This window comes from Aplysia californica, unplaced genomic scaffold (genome assembly GCF_000002075.1).
Source record: "Aplysia californica isolate F4 #8 unplaced genomic scaffold, AplCal3.0 scaffold01231, whole genome shotgun sequence".
NCBI classification, from domain to species: Eukaryota; Metazoa; Mollusca; class Gastropoda; order Aplysiida; family Aplysiidae; genus Aplysia; species Aplysia californica.
Window position 1 is genome coordinate 95,616 of NW_004798501.1, and position 28,000 is coordinate 123,615.

At 40.7% G+C, this 28,000-nt stretch overlaps 1 protein-coding gene across 3 annotated transcripts; it reads right to left on the reverse strand.

The window, feature by feature from the left end:
- On the reverse strand, positions 1–27,998 carry LOC101860624 (leucine carboxyl methyltransferase 1). Of its 3 annotated transcripts, none has more exons than XM_035973441.1 (7): positions 27,720–27,998; positions 17,233–17,416; positions 15,429–15,670; positions 9,873–9,982; positions 8,740–8,823; positions 3,993–4,146; positions 1–687 (listed from the first exon to the last, which is right to left on the reverse strand). In XM_035973441.1, exons 1-6 carry the CDS (start codon positions 27,918–27,920, stop codon positions 4,023–4,025), a joined length of 945 nt encoding a protein of 314 aa, XP_035829334.1. In that variant the 5' UTR covers positions 27,921–27,998; the 3' UTR covers positions 1–687; positions 3,993–4,022. The 3 variants fall into 3 exon arrangements, with proteins under 3 accessions (XP_035829334.1, XP_005112354.1, XP_005112353.1); XM_005112297.3 differs by lacking the exon at positions 1–687 and adding an exon at positions 2,398–2,977; XM_005112296.3 differs by lacking the exon at positions 1–687 and having other exon boundaries at positions 3,611–4,146.
- Positions 27,999–28,000: the final 2 nt, after the last annotated feature.

The window sequence follows — 28,000 nt, forward strand, 5'->3', positions numbered from 1 at the left end:
CTAGGTATTAGAGCTGTGCCCATTCGACTTTACTATAAATAGCATAATAGTATAATAGTCTCTGTCCTCAGAGAAAGTTGCATTTGAAAATAGCAGAAGTTGCAAAAAGTTGCAAGAAAAATTTGCAAAAGTTGCAAGAAAAGTTGCAAGACGTGTATAGCTAAAACAATGCCACGGAACTATTGGAATACATTATTGCTATGCTCATTGCAATCAAAAGTAACCAATATGAGTTTTGTTACATCAAAATCAGAAGTTTAATGTGAATGATACCAACAACAAAAAAACTGCACGGAGGTTGCATGGTGTAGAAAAACAGTTCGTCCCCTGACACATGCGTCAGGTCCTTAAACTCTCACTGACGTTGGGCAGGTGTGACCAGCGTGGTTTGGGGCTGTTCAAATATAATCTTACACTTTTTTTAACACTTTCCTCCCCCCCCCCCCCCCTCAATCCCGTAATATTACATTATTCGCTTCTATATAATAATAATGTGACATTTATATTGCGCAAATCAGTCTTACAATCACTCTTCTATGCGCTTTACTTTTAAAGTAGGGCCTATTAATTATAGTATTCATGAAAAACATGCATAGATCTACACACATGTGACATAATAATTAAATACGGTACATGCAGAACTCTTCCAGAAAAACTTACAATGTCATTTTACCACTCTAACCGCACCTGTGTAATAAAAATTAGACTAGATCAACATGTCATGTAGCCCAGATATCTACCAGTGTATAAAGTGCAAGTTGACATATATATATCTATATATACAGTCAAACCTGCCTTAACAGAAACCTGTATAAAACGGAAACCTCTCTTAACGGAATCTTCCCGCTCCCCCCTTGATTTTTTCCTCTTTAATTACCTGTATAAAACGGAAACCTGTCCAACGCGGAAACGGAAAGAAAAATCCGCTCCCTTCCGAGGGTTTCACCTGTCTAAGACGGAAAATGCTTTACCCGCTCAGCACTGATTTAAAACAAAACTCGTAAGTTTGGTTCCGCCGGCTCTAAACTTAACACCACGGCCATACCGCTGGGCGAGGAAGGAGAGTAGGGGTGCAATTTGGGGGTAGATGTTACCCTATACCCAGCCTATACACCATCATGTGAACCCTGAGCTCTGCAGATGGTCAGGGTAGTGAGGGTGTGAAATCTCACGACTGCCTGTGAGAGTGCTCGAGTACCGAGCCACTACGTAAACTTTCTTGGGTAGCCAGAAGCCAGAGGTGTGAAATAGACTCATCAATGCCAGCCGAGAAAAACGCTCCTCGAATCGTTGTTACGTGATGGCAGTGAGGGGTGGCATTGGTTGACTGTGCTTGTTACACCGATGGGTGGGGCTAAGGGTGGAAACAAAGGAGATGTTCAAACGTTTCTGTTTTTAATAGGTCAAACAGTGGTCCTATGAAAGGCAAGCACTGGTGGTAATTGGATAAGTAAGACTGACGCATGTCATAGCAATGGAGAGTTGTGAAGTCTTGACCACTGCTTGTCGATCGGACAAGCGATCCTTGATCCCACCGGCTGGGTCTTTGTGGATGAATCGATCCATGTCTAGAGTAGGCTCCTAGCCTAAGATTTAAAGTCTTTCCCACATTTTTATACTAGATACTAGACTCTAGATCTATCTACCTGGTGCTACGGAACCAAGCAAGCTAAGTAATCAGACGACCATGTTTACGATTGATTTACTCTAGATCTAGATCTAGCTAGACTAGAAGATGATTCAGTCCAAGCAAGACTATTGGGTCGGCTTGCTCACCAAATTGATGGTGCAAAGCGGCTATCGTGGCACAAGTAGATCGCGCCCGACTCGTTGTTTCAAAACAAACACGATGTTTTCAGGCGACGAGTCGGGCGATCATCCCGACCCGACCTGACCCGGCCCGGGTCACTGGGCGGCGGCGGGCACCCCGTAGTGCAAAGGAGCGAATTATCCCCCTTGGCGTTGTTATTTTTAGTCGTGAAAGAAAATGTCGGTGTTTTTAATGAAATTTTATTATTTTCCGAAATTTTGCGGGAAATTGGCTAAAATTCGGGAATTCATGAAAGTGGTAAAAGTTGCGCAAAAGTGCGCTGAGGGCAAAAGTTGCACGCGCAACTTGCGGGATGTGGGTGCGACTTTCTCTGAGGACAGACTATTCAACATTCATGATTTTTGCACTATTCACAGCTGTTGCCCCCCCCCCAAGGGCAGCGCTACTGACTGAAGTGTCTTTAGACCATTCTCAAAGGGGGGATGTTAACAAGTTCTTATGCACAGTAGAAATGTAAAAATGTGCTGATTTATCAAAGTCATGCTCATACTGTGCCAGAACAACATGGGGACTGCTGCTTTTTCTTTCCCCATCCTTAATATCGTCATTTTTCCTCTTCTTCTTTTGTATGTTTGTCACTCTCTTTAGAACTGCTATTACCGGGGTGCCTTGATAGTCCAAGCAGACTTTGTGCTGTTGAAGCGCAAGAGGTGAGTAGAGTAAGCCTTATTTCCCATTTAGACCTCTCTATTGACATCTGCCCCTGGCGCTCATATGACCTTTTGCAGTTGCGAGCGCCGTAAAACCTTACTAAAACAAAACAAACAGCTATTGGGAGTGTGGCAGAGCCATTCAAATTGCATTTTTTTTTCGTATAAATGTTCTCAAATGTCGTAAAATTGGAGGAAAATATATCTAAAATCATTGAGATACATACAAAAATACTCTTTACTCCATATCTATGAGACAGTGATAAAAGGAGCCAACAAGAGTAATAAAACATTCGTCTAAACAATATCCATTACTATTCAATATTCATTTGTCATACCATGGACAGCTCAAGCAAGACCACTTGACTCTTGAAACGCAGCGACTGTTGTTTTTTTTCCATGAATTTAACTGTCGCAATGAGCTCCCCTTCCTCTTTCGAAATTCGAAGCGCTATAGGCCTAGGAACGGCGACGTGATGTGATCGCATTGCACTGACTGCGAAAAAAACACATGCGTACCCAGTGACTGACGTTGTGAATAGTTAACGAAAGTTGAATACCCAAAGTTAGGGCTGGACTTATTACATAGAAGAAAAGACAGTTCAATGGCTCTTTGAATAGTGGATGTTAGGGCTGGACTTATTACATAGAAGAAAAGACAGTTCAATGGCTCTTTGAATAGTCGATGTTAGGGCTGGACTTATCATATATATACTGAAAAAAAACATTAGATGACTCTCTGAATAGTGGAAGTTAGGGTTGGACTGATCTTATACAAGAAAAAACTATTCGAGGGAGCTGTGAATAGTCAGCGAATGTTGAATAGTTGAAGTAAGGGCTGGGCTTATCATATAAAAGAAAAAAAAAACATTAGACGGCTGTATTCGTATGGCATAAATAGTGAGCTCGTGCTTGCAAGCTTCGATGAAGTTTTGTTTCCTCAAAATTGCACAGCACTACTAGGTATAGATATCTATATCTTACTTAAATGTTATGATTCATTATGAAACTGTCTTTCTAAGACATCCCAAGATCTAGTATAATCAAGCACAGATAATGATAACATGGAAAGCTCGGTTTCACTGAAAGTTCATACAATTTGCCATTCCTTGACCGATATCTCTTTAGATTTTTTATTACCAGTTAACTCCAATTATGGATGTGTCAAACACATTTGTCTATCCTCGACATGTTCGAGGTATCCATGCCAGACTGTATTTTTTTTCCTTCCAATAAGCAAAATGAAAAAGATAATGGGCCTCAAGCAAGTCACCAAAGTGAAAGTAGTTTTAATCGAAACCACTCCCACATTTTGGAAATCTTCATTTCCAGTTAAAAAATAATACAACTAAAGCTTTGTACAAAAATTATATTGTACTTTTTGATCATCATCTAATGCCTAGTGCCGATCCCATCAAAGTTCAGGATCGGTGCCTAGCTGACATCCAGTGCACATTTGGAACCAGGGTTCAGTGAATTATCCTTATTTTAAATCTGCATGATGCACTCACACAAAAAGAAATGTACATAAATCTTGCAGGTCATGAGATGCTGATGGTGTGAAGGCCAATATCGCGGGTGTCTTTGTAGGCCCAGACCAGACAGTAGTGGGACAAGAGCTGGTCAAGCAGCTCTCGTTCGTCCAGCATTTCCAAACGCTCTATTCTGAAAAATAAAAATAGTTCTGCATTGATAAAACTGAATTGTGCCTGGGGATATCATACAGTCAAACTAACCATAATGCCACCTGTCCAAGACAACCACTTGTACAAAAAACCCACTTCCCAATTCCCTGCTAACATTTTGTTCTATCAGATTACAATGACATGGTTCAAGAGGGCCACCTGTCAAAGATGACCACTTTTCTCCTCGGCAATAGGTGTTTGTCTTGGACAGGCTGAACTCTATTTTGTGAAATCAGAAATCATGAAACAATAAGTTAAGGCAATTCAAAGGATAAACAAGCAAGAGAAGTCAAACTACATTCCAACATTTTACTTTTATCTACAATTTCCCAGATGTTCCATTAGCAATATAATTCTCATTAGGGTGGATAGCAAGATAACTAACAACAGGAAAACTTTTCCAGCAGCATGGCACTGTTAAGAAATCATGATGACATCAAAAAAAAAAAGGAAGTTTGTGGGGTCGCATTTAGGTGCTTTGCCATCGCATGCAGAAAACGTGATTTCGAATCGATTCAAGTGCGCGAAAATTTTTTATTGAGCTGTCCCTGTGGTTTTATCTGGCCCCCCAGGAAATCGCGGTCTTGTGGCCGCAAGTGCTGCCGCGTTTTTCATCGAGTTCCGCCGCGTTTTTCGTCGAGTTCTGCAATAAACCCGCAATTTTTTTCAATTTTCGCAATTTCTTGCAATTTTAGGCAAAAATACATCAACGTTTTAATTTCAACAGAATTTTAAATACGAAATGGTGCGAGTAAAGAACCGATAGGCAAACGTATGGTTTCAGCCCAGCTCTACCCTACTGGGCGTACTCTAAAAGCTATAGCCGGAACTTCAGGCCGGAATACATTATACAACACAAACTGAGACCAAAGATACTACACCTATAGATCTAAAGTGTGTAAGCGTGCGCGTGTGCTAGAAAGTAGGTGTGTGCGTGTGTGTGGTGTGCATGTGTGTGTGCGTGTAAGGTGTACATGAGTGTGTGTGTGTGTGTGTGTGTGCGCGTGAATATTGTTCGTAATCTTACATGATGCATGTGTCTACATACACGGTGGTAATCAGGCACCTAGTCTCAGTATTTACGTACACGGTAACCGGAATGAAAATAAATCAATATTTGTCCTGTGCTGTTACTTGTAAAAAAAAAAGAAAGTCATACATGTACAACACAAGCGTCTTGTCATGCCCGCCATCGTCACCGGTCAGTGAACCTGTGCTTTCGCATCACATTGTGAGTACCGGTTGGGGTCACCCAAGTGCATTCAAAGTATGGGCGCTGCGAAGTATAGGGCTCCGGAATTGGGGGATTATTGATCATTTTTTTTTAAAGGTACAGCCGGAAGAGGGCTGGGGTTGAAGGCAACACCGGATGACAACTGAACTTGGAGTTCTAAACTGCCCGGTTACCGTGTACGTGACACCGGTTGCCGGTTACTGTGTACGTAGACACTGAGGCTAGGTGCCCGGTTACCGTGTACGTAGACACTCCGTTATGTAAACTGCCTTAGGCTGCATTCACACGGGAGTGGGCGCTATAAAAATGATCTACATTATTATTACTATTGTTTATAAATTGAAAAAAAATGTTCTGTATTTTACGATTTGACTTAGTGTTAAAACAATACCATACTGGTTTTAAAAAAGAAAATATCTGAAATAGATCCAAACACAGATTACCAGTGTATCGGAGGTTTCAAGAGAAAAATAGAACAGGATCTGAATTGATTGGAGCATAAGCTAATTTTGCATTCAAAGGTTGTTTCGAAAATCTCCCCTCAAATTTTTTGTTTTTATAGACTAAACCTCATACTACACTTTTAGATCTTTGCAAGAACCAAGTACCCGGTATGTACTAAATTTGGTCAAATTTTGTGTCTTCATTTAAAAGTTAATACGAAAACCGAGGGTTCCGTTATTTTGTGTCACGCGGTATTATATTTGGTCGATAACTTTATTGTTAACGTACTCGAGTGTTGTTATTAGTAAACCTTTTTAAAAAGGTCATTCTGCTTTTATGCTACCGGTACTCAAATTGTCATGTTTTTTAAACTAAAAATGTTAAGCCTGTATTAATGCACCAGGGAAGGGAAGGTTGCAATTTTTTGCAATTTTTAGGCAGTTTACTTTGCAATTTTTTGCAATTTTTCTATTTCAAAAATGCAATTTTCCGCGGGGCCAGTTTTATGCACCCTGCACAATTTAGCAAAATTTGATCATTTTTGGCATAATTTCTGATTATTTTCCTTTACCATTCTTTGTTAAAAATAACAGAATCGCATAATTTCACATTTTTGGGCCCTGTTTGCATAATTTCAGAATTTTTCTAGCATAAAATGACGGGGACAGATTGAGTATCTCTGTGTGACTGCTGAGTCTTTGTTTCCCTTAGAGCCCAGTTTTGATCCTTCCAGGCAGAGTAGAAGCAGTAGGCCTCCTAAATGGTCAAAACTGTATTTTTTTTAAAATATATTTTTTTTATAGTAGAGGTTTTACGGTGCTCGCAACTGCATAAGGTCATGTGAGCGGCAGGGGTGGGTGTCAACAGAGAAGTCTTTACAGGGAATCAGACTTAGACTACTCACCTCTCTAGCTTCAACAGCACAAGGTCTGCTTCGACTATCAAGGCACCCCAAAATAGCAGGTCACAAGGGAGTGACAAACATACAAAAGAAGTAGAGGTAAATGACAATAGTAAGGATCAGGAAAGAAAAAGCAGCAGTTCCCTATTGTAGATCAGGCACAGTTATGAGCGTGACATGAGTCAGCCCATTTACAATTCTACTATGCTTGAACGAGATATGTCCCCCCTTTGGGAATGGCCTAAAGACACTTCAGTCAGTGGCACTGCCCCGGGGGGTTAAAACTGTATTCATGAGGGCATAAAAAACACCAATGATAAAAAAAAAGTAAACGTCAAAATAAAGTTAAGACAAGTAACCATAAACTGACGCATACTTAAAACTCTCTTTCCAACCACCTCGCAACAAAGGCTTTCTGTTCTCAGTTGTGTGCTCCGCCTCATGGATACTGAAGTGTGGCAGTGATGTAACCAATCAGACAACGGGCAAACACAAGACGAATGACAAACTGTATAAGTATTTCAACCCCTCCCCAAAACTATCATAGAAAACCAACAGTGGCATCTGCTGTAACGGCCATCAGTCCAAGACGATCGCCTGTACAAATGTCCGCTTCCTATCCCCCTCCCCCTCCCCCCCACACCTTGTGTTTTTCAGTAAGAAATATTACAATGACTGTTCAATATGTCCACCGGTCTGAGACAACCACTTTTCTTCTTGACTGTATCTCTCATTTCCAACGCCCAAGCCTTTCTTCCATCCACATGAATAGCACCATATTATGGCATAAGTCGTCAACAGCCATTTTACAATAGTTTTGAGATGAGTAGAAGATAGAGATAATCACGTATTGAAGTGAAATTTTGTCTCTCCCATCAAACCTCTACCTCATAAAACAGCTCCCCTCCTTGGTGAACACTTGTTGAGCTTCATTAAGGGATGTATTCAAAGAATTTGTATACCACTTTTTTTAAAAAGCTCCAAAAACAGAGGCTTCTAGTGTGGATAGCAAATCAGTTTGCACCTGCATGATTCGTCAGAAGAATCATCAGGAGATGAGTGGGAGGTGTATAGTAGTCTCCGCCAAAACGCGTGCAATACAAAGGCATGCTCCCCTCAAACGCAAACTTTTGTCAAATGATGGGACTTTTACTATATTATGATTCAGACGTACAAAGGGATTGTCACATTCTCTAAACACACCCTCTGATCCACAAAAAATGCTGACAGGTAAATTTTGACAATGGGAAATCTTCGCAACAACCTGGACAGTGTGCAACATGATAACAAAAACAAGTCTAGGCAACCGGATATCTGGCGAGGCTGACAGTGATCGACAGCGTGTTCACACCCTACGGACACATACGACTAGCGAGCGATATGTGGGGGGGGAGGGGATGTGTGTGTGTGTGTGTGACTGAGATGACTTTTGATTGGTCACTCGAAATGCATCTTTGAGAAAAAGCTTCTCTTTCTTTGGTGTGTGGATGACTATAATGATTGGACACAATGATTATTTAGGCCTATGATGTGCAACACGCGACAGTTGACAGATAGATGAGAGAGGTCGCTTAGACAGGTTCACGTAAACCACGTAAACACATGCTCCATGTAAAAATGAGCTTAGGAGCTCTCCTGTGTGTTCAGGTGGAAACTACTGTAAAGGCTTCTGTTTTCTTAGGAGGAGAAATCTATTAATCCCAAGGGGCAGACTCTATGTGTAGGGGAAAGAAATGGCATGCATGGCTAGTCTCACAGAGATGTAGCCTGCAGCTGCACAAGCATGTCATGAGTGTGAAGTGTTACTGTTCCAATGGAAAGACAAATGAACTCTAACCTTCACTTTGGTTTAGTACGAGTTTCACTGCACTTGCATTTTACAATAAGGTCATGTAAATGCCGAAAATTAGAGATGTTACAAGAGAGTAACAAACACAACAAAAACAAGGAGAGATAAAGACAATAGAGCACTCGTCAACCACCCACACTCTAACCTTTGTAGATCAGCCTGAGGCAAACATCTGTACAGTGTCTTCATGTCCATAGCATCGCCACCTGTCCAGCCCCTGGTCAGAAATCTGGAAAAAGAAGGGGAGATTGAGCAAAAGAAGAAGGGGAAGGAGGGAGGGGAAAAGGGAGTTGGCATTCGAGTAAAGAGAAGGCAGCATACCCTTTAACTGTATAATAACACAAGACATATATGCATGATACTCTTACTCTTACTTTGGTGCATTACCTCTACTTTATTTCTTTCTTCCATCTTTTACTCTGACATCTAGTCCAAATGCTCCACCTTCAAAATGACTGACCTGTATCATGAGGGGCATTATTCTCTATAAGAAGCACCAAACGAAGATTTATTTAATATCAGTGGAGGTCCCTGAAGTATCATTACATTTCAAACACAGATAAAAGAACATAAAAATAGGCACAAGTCCAGTGTACATACACTTATTGATTCTTTAGTTTTAGTAAAAGTTTTACGGCACTTGCAACACAATAAGGTCATATAATAGCCGAAGATGAGACTTCTTCACAATAGTTTAACAATACAATTAAGACTAAGGACTTGCAAAAAACAGAGGACATGACCACCATAATAAAAAGGAGAAGATGGAGACGGATTGGGCATGTTCTGAGAAGAGAACCAGACTCTACTGTGAAAACTGCCCTCCACTGGACACCTGAAGGACATTGCAAGAGGGGAAGACCCAAAGTGACCTGGAGACGTACAGTAGAGTCTGAAATGAAGTCCTGGAATCATTCGTGGGGAACGCTGACCAAGATGGCCCAAACAGACAGAGCTGGAGATCCTTTGCCGCTGCCAGATGGTGTAACGGGTAGAAAGTAAGTACTTGCAAAAAACACACTTAAAGGGTGCCCAACATGTTACAAAAAAGATTTGAGAGAGATGTGAGAATGCATGGCTAACTCATTTGTTTTAGTAAGTTTTTTTACGGCACTTGCAAACACAATAAGGTCATATAAGTGCCGAAGATTAGGGGTGTTACAAGAGAATAACAAACACAAAAAAGAAGGAGCAGAAGATAAGGACGATAGATGTTTGATGGGAAAGAAGAAGCAAACCACACCAGAGCACCTGCCAACCACCCACTTGCTAACTCACCTGTTCATCTGTGTGTCCAAACTGGCACAAGCAGCAACACCACTCAGAAGACAATCTCGCGTCTTGAGGTTCTCAATCATCACTTCCCCAAAGCTGTCTCCCATGTTCACCTTCCAAGTACAAATTGTGAGAAATTCAACATTAAAAAAACAAACGGTCAATAAGCAGCCCAATTTAAAGCCCACTTGACCAAGAACAGAATAAGATGACAGAAAACCTAAGAAGAAGTAGAAGCAAAGGAAGGAGACATGTTGGAGTGCAAAGGACTACCACTACTAGGGAACTAAATGATACTTGCAATTTGACAATAGCAGTACAAAGGGAGAAATATAGAAAACAAGTAGCACTAATCTTCAGACCTGCCAGTTACAGGTTTGTATGAAATCTAACTTTTTTCCCCTTAAATTTCGTTTCCATTGATCATATGCAACTAGCCGTTAATGAAGTGAAAATACACAAGAATATCTGCTTTTATTAGCAATATTTATACAACTTATCGTAAATGACATGAACAATATACATTTTTATTTTTGCATTTAATTCTGTTTATTTGGGATTCACTTTTACATGCCATAATCGGTTCTTAACATTATCTGAATCTACTGGGGCTCTGGAGACTCCGATGTGACTTACCTGGACTGTGAAATAACTTATTGTGTATTGAAAATGACCACATTTTACATGTCAAACGTGACGACCGGTATTTCATACAAAGTCTGACTATTTAAAAGAGGGTCAACGCAGGGTTCGAGCATCAGCTCGGTCCGACGTTGTGTCCTTGGGAAAGGCACTGTACACGGAATTTCCATTTGGCTCGGTTCTTTCGGAGATAGACGTTAAACTCGGAGGTTCTGCCTCTTAAATAACCTAATCGTGTTAATAAGGGCATTAAACCAATAGCCTACCATTTCATTACTTTTTTTTCAGGGTTAAATCTGAGAATTCTGCATAAGCTTTTTAAGCTTGTTTCTTCCTTGCAGGATAATTTGCACAGAGCACACATTAAGCGTTCTTCCTAGATCCCATATACTCTGATGCTACAGAAATTATCAACTCATTTAGTGCTAAGTGAAGACCTACGCACTTCCCTGCTGTGTTGAGCAATTTCTGAGAGAACCAACTGGAATGAGGGCAACTTGGAAAAAAGATTATAAGAAAATAAGCTACTTCATATATCATTCAATTTTTTCTGCTGCTTCTTGAGAATTGAATGTCATATCTTGTGATTGTGTTAGCTTTTATGCCAACGTATGTATTAAGTTTGCAATAGCTGTGATGTTTGAACACAGAATTAGCAATGGGCCTATGATACCGGCTATGGCATTTGTTGTCTCATTGCAGTGAAACTTGAATATATAATGAAATCATCAGGCCAAACTATCAATTTCGTTGAATCTGGATGTTCATTATAGCAGAGTGAGCAGTGTAGGGCTTAGCTAACATATATGGCAACATTTCGCAACCTCAGTGATTTCTTGTCGTATCTCCATTTTTTTAATCAGTGAAAATGTGACGTCTTCTTAAGCTCACTCTTTATTGTGAACTGTTTTCACTGTTATTAAAAATGGATACATGACAAGAAAGCCACCCCCATGGGGCAGTGCTACTGACTGAAGTGTCTTTAGGCCATTCCCAAAGGGGGGACATTAACATGTTCTTATGCTCAGAAGAATTGTAAAAGGGTTGATTCATCAATGTCATGTTCATAACTGTGCCTGAACCGCATACGGGGAATACTGCTGCTTTTTTTTCCCAATCTTTACTATCCTCATTTTTCCTGACAAGCGGCTTCGTAGAATCCGAGTTTTTTCATTTATGCATTCATTGAATCCGAGTTAGTTTTGTTGATATTAATGGATAAAAAACCCCAGGGAATTAATCTCCTTTCTTTAAATCCGAGCTTTCGTTGAGTCCCAGTTCGTTGAATCTGAGTTTCAAAGTATTGACATCAAAATCAAAGCCACTGTCGGCAACAACCTAACAAGCACACACCAAATACCAAATATCACGGGTTATACCCCCGCTCGTATGGCAGTGGAGTCTGTGAGCATAACGGATACCCCCCACCCCACCCCAGATGTTTCCTCTGTAAGTACAGGCGATGGTGCTCAGCCCTTTACCACTCAATCCATTGACAACACATTTACACATACAGACGAAGACTCATTTTATATTTCACCAGAAACTCATATTTTGACATCCACACCTAAAACGAAGACGAAACAGTTCACAGACAGTACCAGCTCGAGTCAACACTTTTGAAATCTGACACAGAGCCACTCACACCGTTAGAAGAAAAAGTTGCTACACATCTGATCAGACGAAAGCTTAACACATCTCAGACGAACGAACAGTTGAGGTTCAAAAGAAAAGGACAAGGGGAGGGGGGGGGTAGGGATGCTCCACGCCACAATCGCCAGAGTGGAAAAGAGAACAGTCGGCATAAAAAGCAAACAAAAACAACTTAAAGCTGTGTTGGAAGCACACCGACTACAGACATCTTCAGATTTGAAGGCCACACTCCCTGAGCCGGCGGAAAAAAGCAGGAAAAAGCAAACAAGACAACAAGACGATTTAGACGATTCAGACCATTCATGGATATAACATTAGTGCCTAAATTGTTTTATAGTAGTATGTTTATCAAATTATTGACTATAGTAACATCAATCCAGCTGTGAGGGTGTAAAGAACGGTCTTCAATCTCATGTGAAATGTACTCGTGCATTGGCTGGACACAACTGTTTTCCTACTCATTGACAAGACTGTGTGCATTAATCAACAATAACAACAAGACTTTTTGGTCGTACCTCATAAACGTAAATGTGTTTGAAAGTTCAAAGTCTGACTGTGAGCTAAAATGAAGACTGTAACAATCTGTTGGTCCGTTTATTTTTAATTATTTTTTAAAAAACATGTTTGTTTGTAATAACTAATCTATGATGAGAGCCACATTCCCCCTCTTTTAAACAACACTTTCTTTAACTTCTCCGTAATAAAATTTATACTGTCATAAACTACACCTTCGTCTTCATGTGATCACTTGGTTGTTGTTTCATTGACTTTCTCGGCTTTCATAAGAACTGGTGTTGTTTTATGTGTACAAAACATAACATCGCGGGGGAGCCGCTGACCGCGAGGCCGAGCGCCTGCAGGTAGCATGACTAGGGCGTGACCTCGTCTCGGAGGTCAGGTCGGCCGGCAACTAAGTGATCCTGAGTGGAACAGCCGTGTTTAGTTAGCGCGACTCAGCATCCTGCCAGAGCTAACCGGCTTGAAATCACGGGGTTAATGAGCCCTGAAGCGACTTTGTCGGTCTCAGTTAAGAAGTTCACATTTTTTTTACTATGTTTGAAACGACATAACTTCTTCCCTATCCCACACAGCAAACCATTATACTGATACAATATATACTAAAAGCTCAATGTCTTGAGATTCATTTTATGTTAGAATGGTTTATTTCTGTGCCTTAGTTTTTGTTCTAGACAAGTGTTTGTAGAGTACCCAATTTGTCATATTTTAGTCACAAACTTACGAATAAATTATTGTTTACTTAAAAATGGCACGACAGATCTCTCCAAAATCTGTGTTAAACCGACTACGAATATCATGTCTTTTACCATGAGAAATCTTAAATCTGCACAAGTAGTAATAGTCAAATTATAAGAGAAGAAAGATGCAAATTTGCATTTTTTAACTAAAGACACTCAGCGTTAGCTCTTGTTTTACCATTAAACAAAAGAAAGTTACTCTGCATTTGTTCATGTTTCTGTAGAAGCCTGAACACAACTAAGAAGAGATATATTATGAGATTTTTTAAAAACATGAAAGTGTGTATATACATGGGTAGAGATAAACTTCTTGTATGGAATCAAAATAATGACAGCTAACAAATTAATTCTTAGTTTTTGTGTAGGAAATATGCGCGGACACTTATGAATGTAAAGAAATCAGAACATTGTCAGGTATTGCAAATAGTCAAAGAAACGAAAACAAAAGCTGGAAAAGTCTGGAGTTGATTCAGTGTCACTCGAAAGCTGGAAATTATTCTTATAATCCAATCAGGAAAGTCATCCCTGTTATTCAGTCAACTTACAAAAACCTAGACTTAACGCTCTACGAAAAGTAAGGAATTTCTGGTGTGTAAATGATACTGTTCGTGTATTACATTGTAGATGACACTTAAACCGATTTGTACTTTTTCATAGAGAGACCTCAGGGTAATTTTTATAAACTTTCGAGAAAATATGGAATCATCATCATCATCATCCAGTGCCAGATCTGCGACAGACATCGGCGATTATGGTTTTCCATTCATTCTTTGCTCAGATGCTCTAAAAAAAGCTACATTTCCCTGATCTTTCCCTGTTACCCATTTGTTTAGGTTCCCTAAGTATGTTGTTCTGGGCCTACCCCTGCCTCGCTTGCCCTCAATTTTGCCAGTGAGAGCTAGATGTTCAAGTTCAAGACCCTTATGACTATTCAGATGTCCCAAAAACTGCATTTGTCGTTTCCTGATTGTTTTTAACATTGAGCGTCCCACGTGGGCTTCATCAAGCACTACCTCATTTGATTTCTTTTCCTTCCATGATACTCATCTTAGCAGTCTCCTCAGAAACCACATTTCTGTTGCTTCTATTTTATTTTCACTTTCTTTAGTGATTGTCCAGCACTCACAGCCATATAGAAGGGCTGACCAAACATAGCATTTCAGGACTTTCATTTTAGTGTTCATTGAGATGTTTCTATTTTTCAAGATTGGGCTCATTTTATTGAAACTAGCCTTAGTCATTGCAGTTCTCCTCTTTACTTTTGTGGAACATTTGGCGTCAGATGTTATTATATATCCCAGATATTTAAACTGTTGGACTTGTTTGATCTTTTCACCTTTGATAATGAGATTACAACTAGGGTTTGCTGCTTTTTTGGATATTACCATGCATTCTGGAATATTCACAATTATACAAGACACATAAAGTTGTATTTGGAGGAATTACTTCATAGCGAATAGTGTGCCAAAAGGATAAAGTTGCAAAATTACAGCTTTCATTTATGTGCGCAGATACCATCTTTTCTGAGTATTGCACCAATGTCATGTCATTCATGTTCCAAAAGGTCGACAGTTTTGGTTGTGCGCTTTTTTTTTTATATTGATTTTTTTTTCATCCACACTTGTTAAAAAAATGTTACAATTTAGCATTGCTGACTTCAGTGCGTCCAACAAAATAACCAGACAAATTACAATGTCCATTTTGGAGTTTCAAGAGTAGACCCACTAGAAATGCTTGCTTTGGATGTATTGAATAATAATAACCATAAATACAAGGATATATACCTAAAACTGTACGTTGAAAAGTACCAAAAATTAAGTCAGCCCAGACAGAGCGGCGACAGGGAGCTGATCCCCGTGACCCCGACATGATAAGGCGCTCGGCGGGGACCCCCCGGCAACTAAAATTCCAGTGCCGGTGCGCTGTGAAAGAGGGAATCAGAACATAAGTGTTCAGCAATCCAGGATTTCCTGGAAAAAGCAATATTCCTAATTCTTAAGTTACAAACCTGCTCATAGTTGATGAAGAAAGCAGTGGGAAAACTGTCTGCAACCCACTTCACTAGTTTGTCTGTATGTTCTGTTTCAATGTAGACAAGAACACATTCAGAGAGGAACAACGTGGGCAGTCCTCTGTCCACATCGCATGCGGTCAGTTTTGACTCCAAGCTGCCGACATTGCGTAGGTTTGAAGACACTAAATGGTAGCTGCCAGAGTGTATCTCTGTTTTACTCATCATGATTTCACTGTCTGAGAAAAGAAACAAAATAAAGGGTGTCCAGTTTTCTCTAATAGACAATAACTGAAACTAATTGTCGGGCGCGGATAACTCAAACACGTAGGGGACTGACAAATTGCTTCCTCAGAATTACAAAGTTCTATCTGACATGTTCGGCCGTTTTTAGTTACTAGGACCATGAGATAAAAAAACAAACATTTTATCTGCTCTACCAAAATCGTAAGATTATTAGGACTCATTATCAAGATATTCAAAGAATTGTATTTGAAAAAGCATGACATGATGTGAAACTCAAAATCTATGACGCCAAATTTATCAAAACTAGGTACTGAGCAGATAGAACTTTGTAAATCTGAGGTAGCCAAATGAGTTCAACACACCCATTATCTGGGTAAACCCATTATGCAAATATTAAAGACATATTGTTGATAAATGGCAAACTATACAAGTCATCTATGACTTTGAGTTTTTTCATGTTCTTATTATAAAATTTATATGTGATGACTAGTTTTTTTCTCCATAAAACAGAAAATAAAGAAAGGTGTGTTGTTTTTCTTACACACATCCTGCGAGACAACACATCCTGCGAGACAACACATCCTGCGAGACAGTCAGACCCGACCTGTTGACTTGGTACAATTGTCTCAGCACTTTACACTTGTTTACATTGTTATGGCTTGTTTTACCCCCAAGTCTTATAATATAAATTGATATTTTGACGAGAAGCGCGAGCTTCATAACCAACAAAACAAAGCACTGTGTGTTGTATTTCTCAGATACATTATGCGAGACAGAGTCAACACTTAGAATCAAAGTGCTTATTCAGTCTTAGAACTTTCAAGTTGTTTACATTGTTTTGGCTTGTTCTATGCAGGTCTTGTACTTGGATGAACTCATCTCATCACTTATCTAAATCTATTGTAAGTTTTACAGACCTGTCTCTTATAATAAGCAAACAATCATCAATTAAAGATTGTGACCTATGATGACATCTTGCATACAGTAGAATTTTCCTTAACATGTGGGGGGTGCATACCCGGTAAGTAGTCAAGGAGTTTAAGTCTTTTTCTTCCCTCCCTTTAGCTTTGATTGTCTCGCTTTAAAATGAACATCTGATAAGGATATAAGCCAATATTACCTCAGAATATAAAATATGCAAAGTGAGCAACAGACTCTCAAATTAGTCTTTAAAAAAATGTTTTGCCTTTAGTCTTCTCCCTACAGCATCAGATTGCCCACACTAAATCTTAAATTTGCATTTTCAGCACCACAATAAAAATCCGTCATGGCCACAGAAATGGAACAACCTGTTTACTGCCTTTTCCCTATGTAATTGCCCTGTTAAACAAAGCATGTCCAACAAAATTTTCAAAGAACAAATTACTCAATAAACAAAACATTAAGACATTTGTTGTAAAAAATGAAAAAAAGTTATTCCTACAGTACAGTTCTGAAAGAAGACCAAAAAAAATTAAAGTGAAGTTTAAAACAAGATCAAATTAATGAAGTTGATTATTCAACACAAATTCAACTTAAGCACAGCAGACTGGCATTACTACAAAGTTAATTTTACCTTCACCGGATAACGCTTCTAGCAAAGTCTTCTTTGACTTTATGTAGTGGCATTTGCGGGCGGTCACTTGCTCAAAGTCAACTTCCACATAGCACTTGGGAGTGAGACCTTCTTCATGCAATCGCCAAAACATTGTGTCAAAGCCAGCACCCAGGTTCACTATCTGGCAGTTACAGTTTGTCATCTAGACACAACAAAGTCGAAAAAAAAAGAAGAAAAGAATACCAATCATTACAAACAGAAAATCAATTTAATGAGCAAGTTCAGTAACACTAAATCTAACAAGGTTGAAATTGAACCTTTAACAAACATTTGCATCAGGTAGCATAAGTGCCCTAAGGCTTTAGTTATAGTAACTCATTAAAAGGCATTGCTGCCGACTGCACTATGATTATCATGGGGGTAGCTCCATTATTGAAAAGGAAATCCAAGATGAGACCACTCAGCTGGGGAATAATTCAGCTTTGGTGTTGTACCTGATGTATGGGTTTGAGGTAAAATGATAACACCAAGCCCATGAATGTCTCATTGGGGATTCAAACCATGGTCATCATCACTGTCCAGTATGACACAAATAGAGAGTACTAACTAGTCATTTCGTCACACTGGTGCAGTCAAGACAACACAGTCATCTCGTCACATGCTAAAGCCACAAGATTGAACGGAGACAGTCACTTCGTCAAATCACGATATTTGGGGGAGGTATAGGTGGTGTGTGGAAGAACAGGGGGGGGGGAGGGATTCCGAGTCGTTGTGCCTACCTGATCAGCTACACATCCTTTCTTAACTGGGGGAGTTCTGTTGGGTTGTTTTCATTGGTGAAGGGATTGTGGGGGGGGGGGGGGGGGGCAGTTTTAGGCTTAAATTACTTAAAAACAAGAGGGAACGTCCCACCGATTACGTGCTAGAATTGGGGATTTAGAATAAAGTATAAAGACAGCTGGCGCAGATCTTCCAAAACTCTGCAAGCGTGTGCGCATGAAAAGCAAGTAGATGTGTGTGTGTGTGTGTGTGTGTGTGTGTGTGTGTGTGTGTGTGTGTGTGTGTGTGTGTGTGTGTGTGGTGCATGTGTGTGAACATGTGTGCGAGGAATGTGTGTGTGAGTGTGTGTTTGTGTGCGTATGTGTGTGTGTTAGTGTGTGTATGAGTGTGTGTGTATGCGTGTGTGTGTCACGGGCTTGAATATTGTTCGTACATGCATTTATATAAAGCGCCTAGAGCTGTGTTTATACGGGAGTGGGCGCTATAACAAGGATCTTCATTATTATTATTATTATTACTAGCATAATAACAATTTTGAAGAGATTTAAAAGTCATTTCATCACACATAATTAGGGTGTGGTGATGAGATAACCGTGTGACGAAATGACTGGTTTCCCAAAGAGAGTAGTAATGCACCCTGAATTACATAGAAAACATGTCATAGGAAGAAAATAAATTTTCCTCTGTCAAACAGAATAACTTAACCTAAACTAAAAATTATGGATTGACAAACTGAAAATCCTGACGTCACAAAGTAAAAAAAAAATTCACCTACAACATAACAACATAATCCTTCAGAGCAGGACCTCAGGAATGACTTTTGCGTAGTTAAAAAACAATGTTTTCTTAAAACAGTGGGATCTTAACTCACTTGAGCCCGAGCTATTTTTCACCCAACAACTATTGCAACCTGACAGTATTGGGTAAATGGTGCAACAGTATCCTGTTGCTATAGTATAATTCTCTGTCTGAAGTTCACACTGAGATACAAATTCTGTCATTTTCTCAACTTGTTCATTGTTACATCTGCTACTGTTCCCTCAACTAGCACTACTAGATTTGTATTATAATATCACTTGGACTGGACTTCTTTAAAATTCTGATTCCTACTTTCACTTTCACCAAACTCAGACTCCAACTGTTCATCGCCTGAACTACAGCCACTATCCATGGATCTAGCATTTTTTTGTATGTTTTGTGGGACACTGGGGGAGCTTTAGCCTTCGTTCACTATCACACTTTTTAAGCACTTCAAACATGTTTCATCCATGTCTTTTACAGGGTCATCATCATCATTCCCTTTCTCACCCTGGATCAGGATATAGGCCATGAACAATCACTTTCCACCTTTCCTTATCCTGGGCTAGTCGCTTGATGTCACTCCATGTCTTCCCACTTTTCTGTACATCCACTTCCGTGACTCTTCTCCAGGTTCCACGTGGTCTTCCCCTTGATTTTTTACCTTGTGGGTTCCAATCTAACACTTTCCTTGTTATTCAGCTGCTTGACTTCCTTAAAGTGTGTCCAATCCAACGCCTTCTTCCCACCTCATCTCTGACTGGGCTCTGTCTCGCTCTTCTTAATACTTCCTCATTGGTGATCCTGTCTGACCATCTGATCCTCAGTAGCTTCTTCAGACACTTGTTCAGGAAAACCTGGATCCTCTTTATGCACGTCTGAGATGCGTTCCAAGTCTCACATCAATACAACAAGACTGACTTAATATTTGAGTTGAAAATTCTCAGCTTTGTTCATAGTGAGATATCCCTGGTCCTCCTAGTCCTGTTTAAAGAAATAAATGCAGTCTGTGCTTTTCCAACGCGGGACTTTATTTCAGCGCCTGTTCCTCCCTCTCGGTCAATTATACTCCCAAGAAAACAAAAGGATTCGACGTCTTCTAGTGCATTTCCCTCTACTGTGACCTGCTCCTTTCATAGAGCATTTATCCTTAGGACTTTTGACTTGCTGGGGTGGATCTTCAATCCAACAGACTCTGATAGGGCAGGGTGTTAAAAATTGTTGTCTTTGCTTGCATCTGCTTCTGAGTGTGTGACAGAAGTGCCAAGTCATCTGCAAAGTCAAGATCGTCCAGCTGTGTCCATGGGGTCCACTATATCCCGTTTCTGTGTCTTCTGGTGGTTTCCTTCATCAACCAGTTGATTGCCTAAATAAAGAGGAAAGGTGATAGTAAACATCCCTGTCTCACATCGGTCTTAATGTCAAAAGCTGCCAGTGAGCTGGCCATCATGTATAACCCTTCATACAAGCTCCTGATGAGGTTAACCAACTTCTGCGGGATTCCGTGATGTCTCAGTATCTTCCACAGTGTTGCTCGGTCTATACTGTCAAAGGCCTTCTCATAGTCAAGGAAGTCGACGATCAACTGGGAGTTCCACTCCAGGGACTGTTCCACTATGATCCTCAGCGTAGCAATCTGGTCCGTAGTTGACCGGTTTTTCTGAAAACCAGCCTGTTCATTCCGAAGTCTTGGATCTTACCTGGTATTGAGAGAAGAGTGATTCCTCGGTAGTTGCTGCAGTTGCTGAGATCCCCTTTTTAGGAAGTTTCACAAGGTGTCCTTCTTTCCAGTCCTTTGGGAACTTGCTTTCATTCCAGATCCTGGTAAACAATGGGAGAAAGAGGTCTGCCATCACATTGGCATCTGCTTTTAGGGCCTCAGGTGGTACCTGATCAGGACCGGCCGCTTTACTGTTGTTCAGCTTCTTAATGGCATCCATAATCTCCTGTTTTGACGGAGCATCACAGCATATTGGTAGCTCATTTCTTGCTGGCAAGATGTTTGGCGGGTTACTCGGCGGTGGTCTGTTCAGGAGACTGTTGAAATTAGGGTTGGGTCGGGCTCGCAAAATTAGCGTCCGCGAGTAACAAACTACTCGCTGGTACTACCCGCAAATGAGCGGACGGGTAACGAACCGTCCGCTTGTGAAGAGTAGTTCGCTACTCGCTACACATTGGACAGAGACAACAGTTCGTTTAGCGAGCGAGCGGACGGGCGGACCGAGAGACTCCATGCATTCGAGCGGGCGGACGGACGGACTGGAGCGACTCCTTCCATTGCATACAACTTGCAACCCCCCGCCTCCCCCAAAAATTAATTAAAAAATCACCCTTCTGCCTCACATTGTAGCTCGGCGTTCATGGCGGAAATTCCCCCCCCCCCCGGCCTTTGCGATAATTGGAACGTACACAGTGTGCCCCACGCACGAGGTGAAAGGTTACACACATAGTACTACGTCACCAGCCTCTCTCACTCCCTGTTGCACCGCTAGGCTAGTGGCTTGAAACATTAGGCCTAATTAACAAACAATAAACCACGGGCCTAACCTCGCGTTGAGTATCTCGTCTGCTAGAGTTCGTCCTTTTGCCCGCCCGCCCAGTGAATAAAATTGTGGAGCGGACCCAAAAAACGAACTGACTTGAAGCTTGAAGTCCGCAGTCCGCTCGCTGAGAGAGTCAAATTGTGGAGCGGACCCCAAAAATCGAACTGTCTTGAGGTTTGCAGTTCGCTCTCATGGCCGTCCGTTACTCGCTCGCTTTGACTGAGTCCGCGAGTAATGAACCCGTCCGTCCGCTCGCCCCAACTCTAGTTGAAATGCTCTACCCATCGTCTTGACTGAGCTTCCTTTCCAAAAATGTTTTTTCCCTCTTGGTCCTTTACTGTTACTTCTGGTTTCCCATATTTTCCGGAAAGAGTCTTTGTAGTCTGGTAAAGGATTCGCATGTAACCTCCTACCGCTGCTTCCTCTGTCTTCTCTGCCAGCCTGTTCGTGAATTCCTCCTTGTCTTTTCTCAGTGATCTCTTTACATCTTTAGCTGTTGTCCTGTACTGTTCCAATGTGTCCACCTTTGATCCCCTTGTGTTACTTGCATTTATCTTTGCTTTCAGCTGTCTTCTAACGCTAATCAAATCAAATGATCGTTGGCTAATCCATTCCTTATGTTCCAATTTTTTCTCATCAAGTATTTCTTGACATGTTGAAGTAAAGACTTCTTTGACCTTGATCCAGTGCATCTCCACCTCCATGTCCTCCTCATCAAGATCAGATAAGGGTTGAAATCTGTTCCTCAACAGCAGTTGAAACTCCTCTTTCTTGCGTCCATCTAGAAGACTTACTTGGAACTTCGTGCTTTTGGTTCCTGTTCTGGTTCCGTGCTTATCTTTAAGATGAAGCTTGAGTTTTGCTAACAGCAGATGATGATCTGATCCAACGTCTGCCCCTCTCTATACTGTGACGGCAACTTCCAGTGAACGCCTGAACCTACGAGAGATACAAAAATGATCGATCTGGTTCTCCGTCACTCCATCTGGCGATACCCATGTAGCCTTGTGGATCCTCTTGCGGGGAAAAACAGAACTTCCAATGACAAAACTGTTGAAATCACAGATATTAGCAAACTGCTCACCATTCTGATTCATTTGTCCCAAGCCATGTTGTCCCATGATTCCCTCACAACTTAAGTTGCCCTGACCAATCTTGGTGTAGGCATCTGCCATAATGATGTTGACATCCTTCCTTGGTAGTTTGTCTATGACCCTCTGGAGCCGGCTGTAAAAAGCATCCTTGTTTTCATCCGAAGCATGATTTGTTAGGGCATAGATCTGAACTATGTTCATGTTGACGTTCTTATTCCTTGAAGTGAATGAAGCCATGATGATCCTCTCCCCTTGTGGTTCCCATCCTCTAAGTGACTTCTGTGCATACTTGCTCAAAATAATTCCAACTCCCTCCGCATGGTGCTTGTCTTCCCTCCCAGAATACAACATATTTGTTCCCCCGAGCTGAGCTACTTCTGTCCAGACTGTATCCAGTGGGTTTCGCTGACTCCTAGTATGTGCAGCCCGTATCTCTTCATCACTCGTGCCACTTGAGAACTCTTTTCTGCTTCATACATGGTGCGAACATTCCACGACGCAATCCGGAGAGACTTGTTCGACAAAGAAGGATTCGGGTCAGAAGAGTCCTTTCGGCCTTGTCCTCTGTTTTTCATTGTTCCTGCTGATACAGAAGTTTCTCCGTCTCCCAAGATGGAAAAATAATACAGTGTATTTGTTGGTGTTTCTACAACTTTCTGTTTTTTACTGGGTCGGGTTGTTGGCCCTCTGCAAACTGGCACTTTTCGGGCTACCAGTTTTTACAGGGTATTGCACTCTAAAAACGTCCATTGCTTTGTTTACATTCACAGAGCTTCTATTGCAAAGCAGGGGTGACTGAGTAACTCCATGACAGCTCAAAAAAGTATCCTATATATATATATATATAATATATATATATGAGCCATTGCCAAAACGTGGGGAAAAACACACATCTCACATTAGTGTGCATAAAATGTGATGCATTAGTATTTATTCCTCCAAAACTTATACACATGTCAAATATAGGATGTAGAACCTGCATTAGCAGTTTCAGACCCCATGTCAGCTTTACAATCTTGAGTTCGTAAATTTTTTTGCCAAAAATGTTCGTTTTTTAGTGATTCCTGGACTGTCATTTTGAGCACATCAATGCAAACTTCCAAGAATGTCCAAAATTTAGTATTTTTGGGTGGGTTTTTTTTTACGTGTGCTTTGATCCTATGCTATTTGTCATCGAGAAAGGTTAACTTGCTCAAGAAATCGGTTTATTTGTTTGCAAATAAACTAACAATTAGGATCACTTGTGTGTCAGTCGTGTCGTCACGGACTAGGTGTTTCAGAAAACATCATTATTTTTCAGTACAATCACCGTAGCTGGTTAAATCTTTTTGCTTTTCGTCGTTTATTCAATACTTCAAAAGCCGCGATGCGCGAAAGGAACATCGGGTTCCTAGATCTACGATTTCGGTCGGCTGTTTAACATTCGCCGTGATTGGCGTCACTTTGCGACGTACCGGAAGTCTGAATTTTAGCCTACTTTTGTTTTGAACGGATCATCAACAGCGCCCGGATATAATTATTTTCTTGAGAAACTTCCCCTTACTCGCTTCCCCAGAACAGCGGAGGCAACAGGGGAAAGAGAAAAAAGAAAGTAGTCATTGCCGTCAGCCTCCGGTGACGCACAAGAATCTTACGTTGAATGTGACGTACTGGACTGTTTTGAGTGTTTTTAGGCTACCCTATTGAATATTTTAGTGAAATTGCGGTGTTTACATTGGATTCCTGGAACAAGAGTGTGATGTGTGAACAAACTTCAAGAGATGGGTCATTTCTGTGGTTATAGATTTAGCTTTTGTGCTTAGTGATGACGTTTGGGGTGTCGTCATGCAGCCGTACAAGACTGACTGACGTACTAGAAACTACATCGTCTTAAGAGCAAACATTTTTTAAATCATGTGTGTTCTTTTTACTCAAACAAATAAACAAACATGTCCTTGTTTATCTGTCTAACTCAAAAATACACATTTGTTCTTTGTTGGTATGATATACCTTTTTCCAATACATTGTGTCATTGTGTCATCATTGTTATATGTACAAGTAATATTTGTCATCATAGCTAATATCAATAAGTTTTCAACATATATTTCATACATGCAAGGAAACAAAATACATCTTTATTGATCTGTGTATCTCATAGTGCAAATTTGTTCTTTGTAGGCATGATTTTACCTTTTCACAGTATGTTTTGTCATCACTGTTATGTATAAGTACTGTTTGTCATAATTAGCAACATAATTGTGATCGTCCAGTCTTTGATATGACCTGATATCTGTTTCAAAGCAAAAGAAACCTCTCCTGGGGTTTTTTTTGTTCTTAGAGTGCGCATTTCTCTCTGGAGGCATGACTTTGCCTTTTCCTGTACATTGTGTCATCAATGTTACGTACAAGTCATGTTTGTCATCACTGTTATGTACAAGTCAGTTCCATTGATTTTGTGCTTTTGCCTCATATTAGTTTAAAAATTGTTTTACACATGTGTTTTTCTGGTACTGAGGCTTTGATAACTGCATTTGTACAGCCTTTCACTATTGTGATGTGTTGTCAATGATAATGTCCAATGTGTGTCCTTTCTTGTACATAACAATGATGACATGTTCTGAGCACTGCGTCATTGTTACAAAGCTTGTCATTTATATTACCATTATGAATGGAGTTCATAGTGTACAAAGTCTTTGTTTACTAAACAAATGGAATTTAAAGTCCATAATTTGCCTTGCTGTTTATCTGTTTTTGTCATCACTGTTACATACAAGAAATACAGTGGTTGCCAAACCAATAGACCCATATCTCCAAAACCGTACATCTCCTTGCTCTGATACTCTAGGAATATGAGCTCTAAATATCAATCTGTGACTGACAGAAAAGGGAGTCAAATTGGTAAGAAAAATTTTTTTGCACCACTGAGTCTCAAGAGAGCCTCACGTTTTGGCAATTGCTCACATATAAATTCTCCATGAACCTAGATTGGTTTCAGACTGCCAGATTCATGAGCACCAACCTACAGATAACAGAGTGTGAAAACAACGAGCAGGAAGGAACAAGCAATGAAAGCAACGAACGGCTGATAGGCGACTAGCCTGACCACAGCCGTACTTCAAAACTAAACTATGTGATGGAAGTAGTGTAGTGCAGGCCTAATTTTTTTTTTTAATGCCCTTGCAGGGCTTGACATGGGGCTAAACGTAGAACGATGCATCTGCCTGATTAGTGGCTAATTTTAGTCATGCTCATGTGCATGTCATCCCATCCTGGGATACCCGCCACAGACTATATAGAAGGCCTTGGAGATACCAAAGAACGTGTAGAATCTTTGGAGAAACCGAATGGAACGACATGTTTGGTCAGTGGCTTGACATATTATCCGTATCGATACAGGTGTTTCGCACAGTAAAATTTCACACTTGCCGCTAACTGCAGCTCACTAATTGGTAACAAAAGGTTTCCGATATGTTAATAACATTTTCGAATTCCGGTAGTGATGCTTGAAATTGAAACACGGTAAACCCCCAAAAAATAAAGCCCGCGGAAATTGCTGAAAAGACGCCAGAAGATTAACCCCCTTCCCCACTCGGGCACGACAATGCACAAGGGAGAAAAGCAGCAGCAGCACAGTGCTCACTGCATCATGATCACATTACCGGAATTCCTGGAAAAACATCGCACCAAGGCATCATGCTATCAAAGATTCTCTACACGATTTTTGGTGACAGGCGGCTGGCTATATTTAGATATGTAGTCACATGATCGGAGGGGCATCCCGGTCTGACGCCACACAAGACGGCCCCCTTACCTAAAAGTAGTTTGTGTCGTTCTATAGCAATGCCAATGAAAATTTAAATTTTCACTTTAGCCCCCTTTTTTTTGGTACCTAAGAAAGAATTTTCAATCCTAAGAATTAAGCTTCTTGAATTTTAAGAATCGGTTCATAAATAAAAAAGTTATGGGGTTGTAAAGGTCGGCAAAATATGGATGACCCACATATAGGAAAATACTCCTAAAATGTGGACCACGCAGTAGCAGATTCTGTAAGAAAATCGACGATATCTCGGTAACTAATCGGAGTGTTCGAGAGAAACTTGGCTACCCCATGTGTTTTTGAGTGTAGAAATCATTTCTGCAGTCAGATTTACTACCAATGTCGTAGTTATTTTGTTATAATTAAAATTGTGGTGTACATATTACGATTTTGCGAAAAAGGGGTGTCGGGATGAGTCCATTTTATTTATAGCATCGTATCACAACATGGGATCTTTAAGAATATATGTCGGCAGCGTGACTAAATAATTGCAAAGCTTTTTATGATGACTTTAGACCATGCCAACCGTAAAAGATAAGTTAATTCAATCTAGCATGCCGTACAATTAAAAATTCTTTTTCCCCGCTGAGACGCGAACACCCCGAGACGAGATAATCTCGCCTCGGAATACCCCTATTGCGATGTTACAGGGGAATAGAGAGAAAAAAAACCGGATGCGCGCGCCCGCCATTGCCCTATTTCAAGTGACCAATGAACGGGCCCGAAATAGTCATGCGGGGATTTGTAGGTCACATACATTTGCCACGAGAGTGAGGGGAAAATGACCCGTCTCCATGCGAAGCCGCTTTGGATAGGGGGGTAGTCGTGAAACAACTACTTGACACAGAACATTCAAATTTGAGCACACTATAGAGGATAGATAGATCTATTACCATCTCGGCGTTGAAATTCAAACTCCTTATAGTTTTCGGTGTACACGATACGAAAGTGTTCCCTACACCAAAAGTATAGGTTAATTTATGTGTACAAACTTCAACGTCCACATATCATTAGTTTGCCCTATTTTCTGATTGGTTGCCGAGTTTCATTCGGATTGGTTCGGAAATAGAGCAGACCGAGGTTGACAAAGTTAGTCACCTACGCTTCGGCCGGGTCCGCAAAATCGCCCGTAAACGGGGACCAAATTTTCGCCACGCGGGAAAGCCCGATTGGCATTGCTACGTTCTACGTTTAGTCGCATTTCGCGGTTTGCCCTCACTTATTATTGCCCATGCCCGTTTTGGAAGGACTTCCGTAACGAGGGGCCAACCCTACAAACACACAATAAAGAAGAGACATAACCCGTAACCCAAACCCTACCCCTCTATATTCCACTCAAATCCACTTTGGCCTTATTTAGTCTTAGTCAGTAAGGAAGTCCTCCCCCCATCTTAGCCATTTATTTCTCCCAGTTACAGAATGCACCAGTATCACTTATCAAGTCATTGCATGGTACCCCACTCCAAAAAAGATTAAAACTAAAAGAGCCTCTACCCTTAAAAAATGTTCAATCAGGATCTGTATTCCTTTGACTCTTGCATAGTAACCACGGCTGATTTCAGGTGCTTTCCTCGACGTGGCTTTGGGAATGAGTAGAGAAATAAAAGGATCATGCCAGTAGCCCTTGTCTACTGCAAATCGTTTGCACGACGACGCATCATCGTTTGTTCCAATAACACCATCATCGGCTGACATTGTGCTGCACAAAATGAATGAATCTGAAAGCTAAACAAGAGGTGCCTAGCAGGCCGTGCAGGCTTCCACCTCCATAATTG

Bases quoted from the DNA above. Each gene is read 5' to 3' on its own strand.
- LOC101860624 (XM_035973441.1), bottom strand. From the start codon at position 27,920: ATGTCAGCCGATGATGGTGTTATTGGAACAAACGATGATGCGTCGTCG. The intron at 9,983-15,428 runs GTTTGTAACTTA...TGTACTTGGAAG, and splicing joins TCTTCATCAACTATGAGCAG to GTGAACATGGGAGACAGCTT. The intron at 4,147-8,739 runs GTTAGAGTGTGG...TTTATTTTTCAG, and splicing joins CCTCAGGCTGATCTACAAAG to AATAGAGCGTTTGGAAATGC.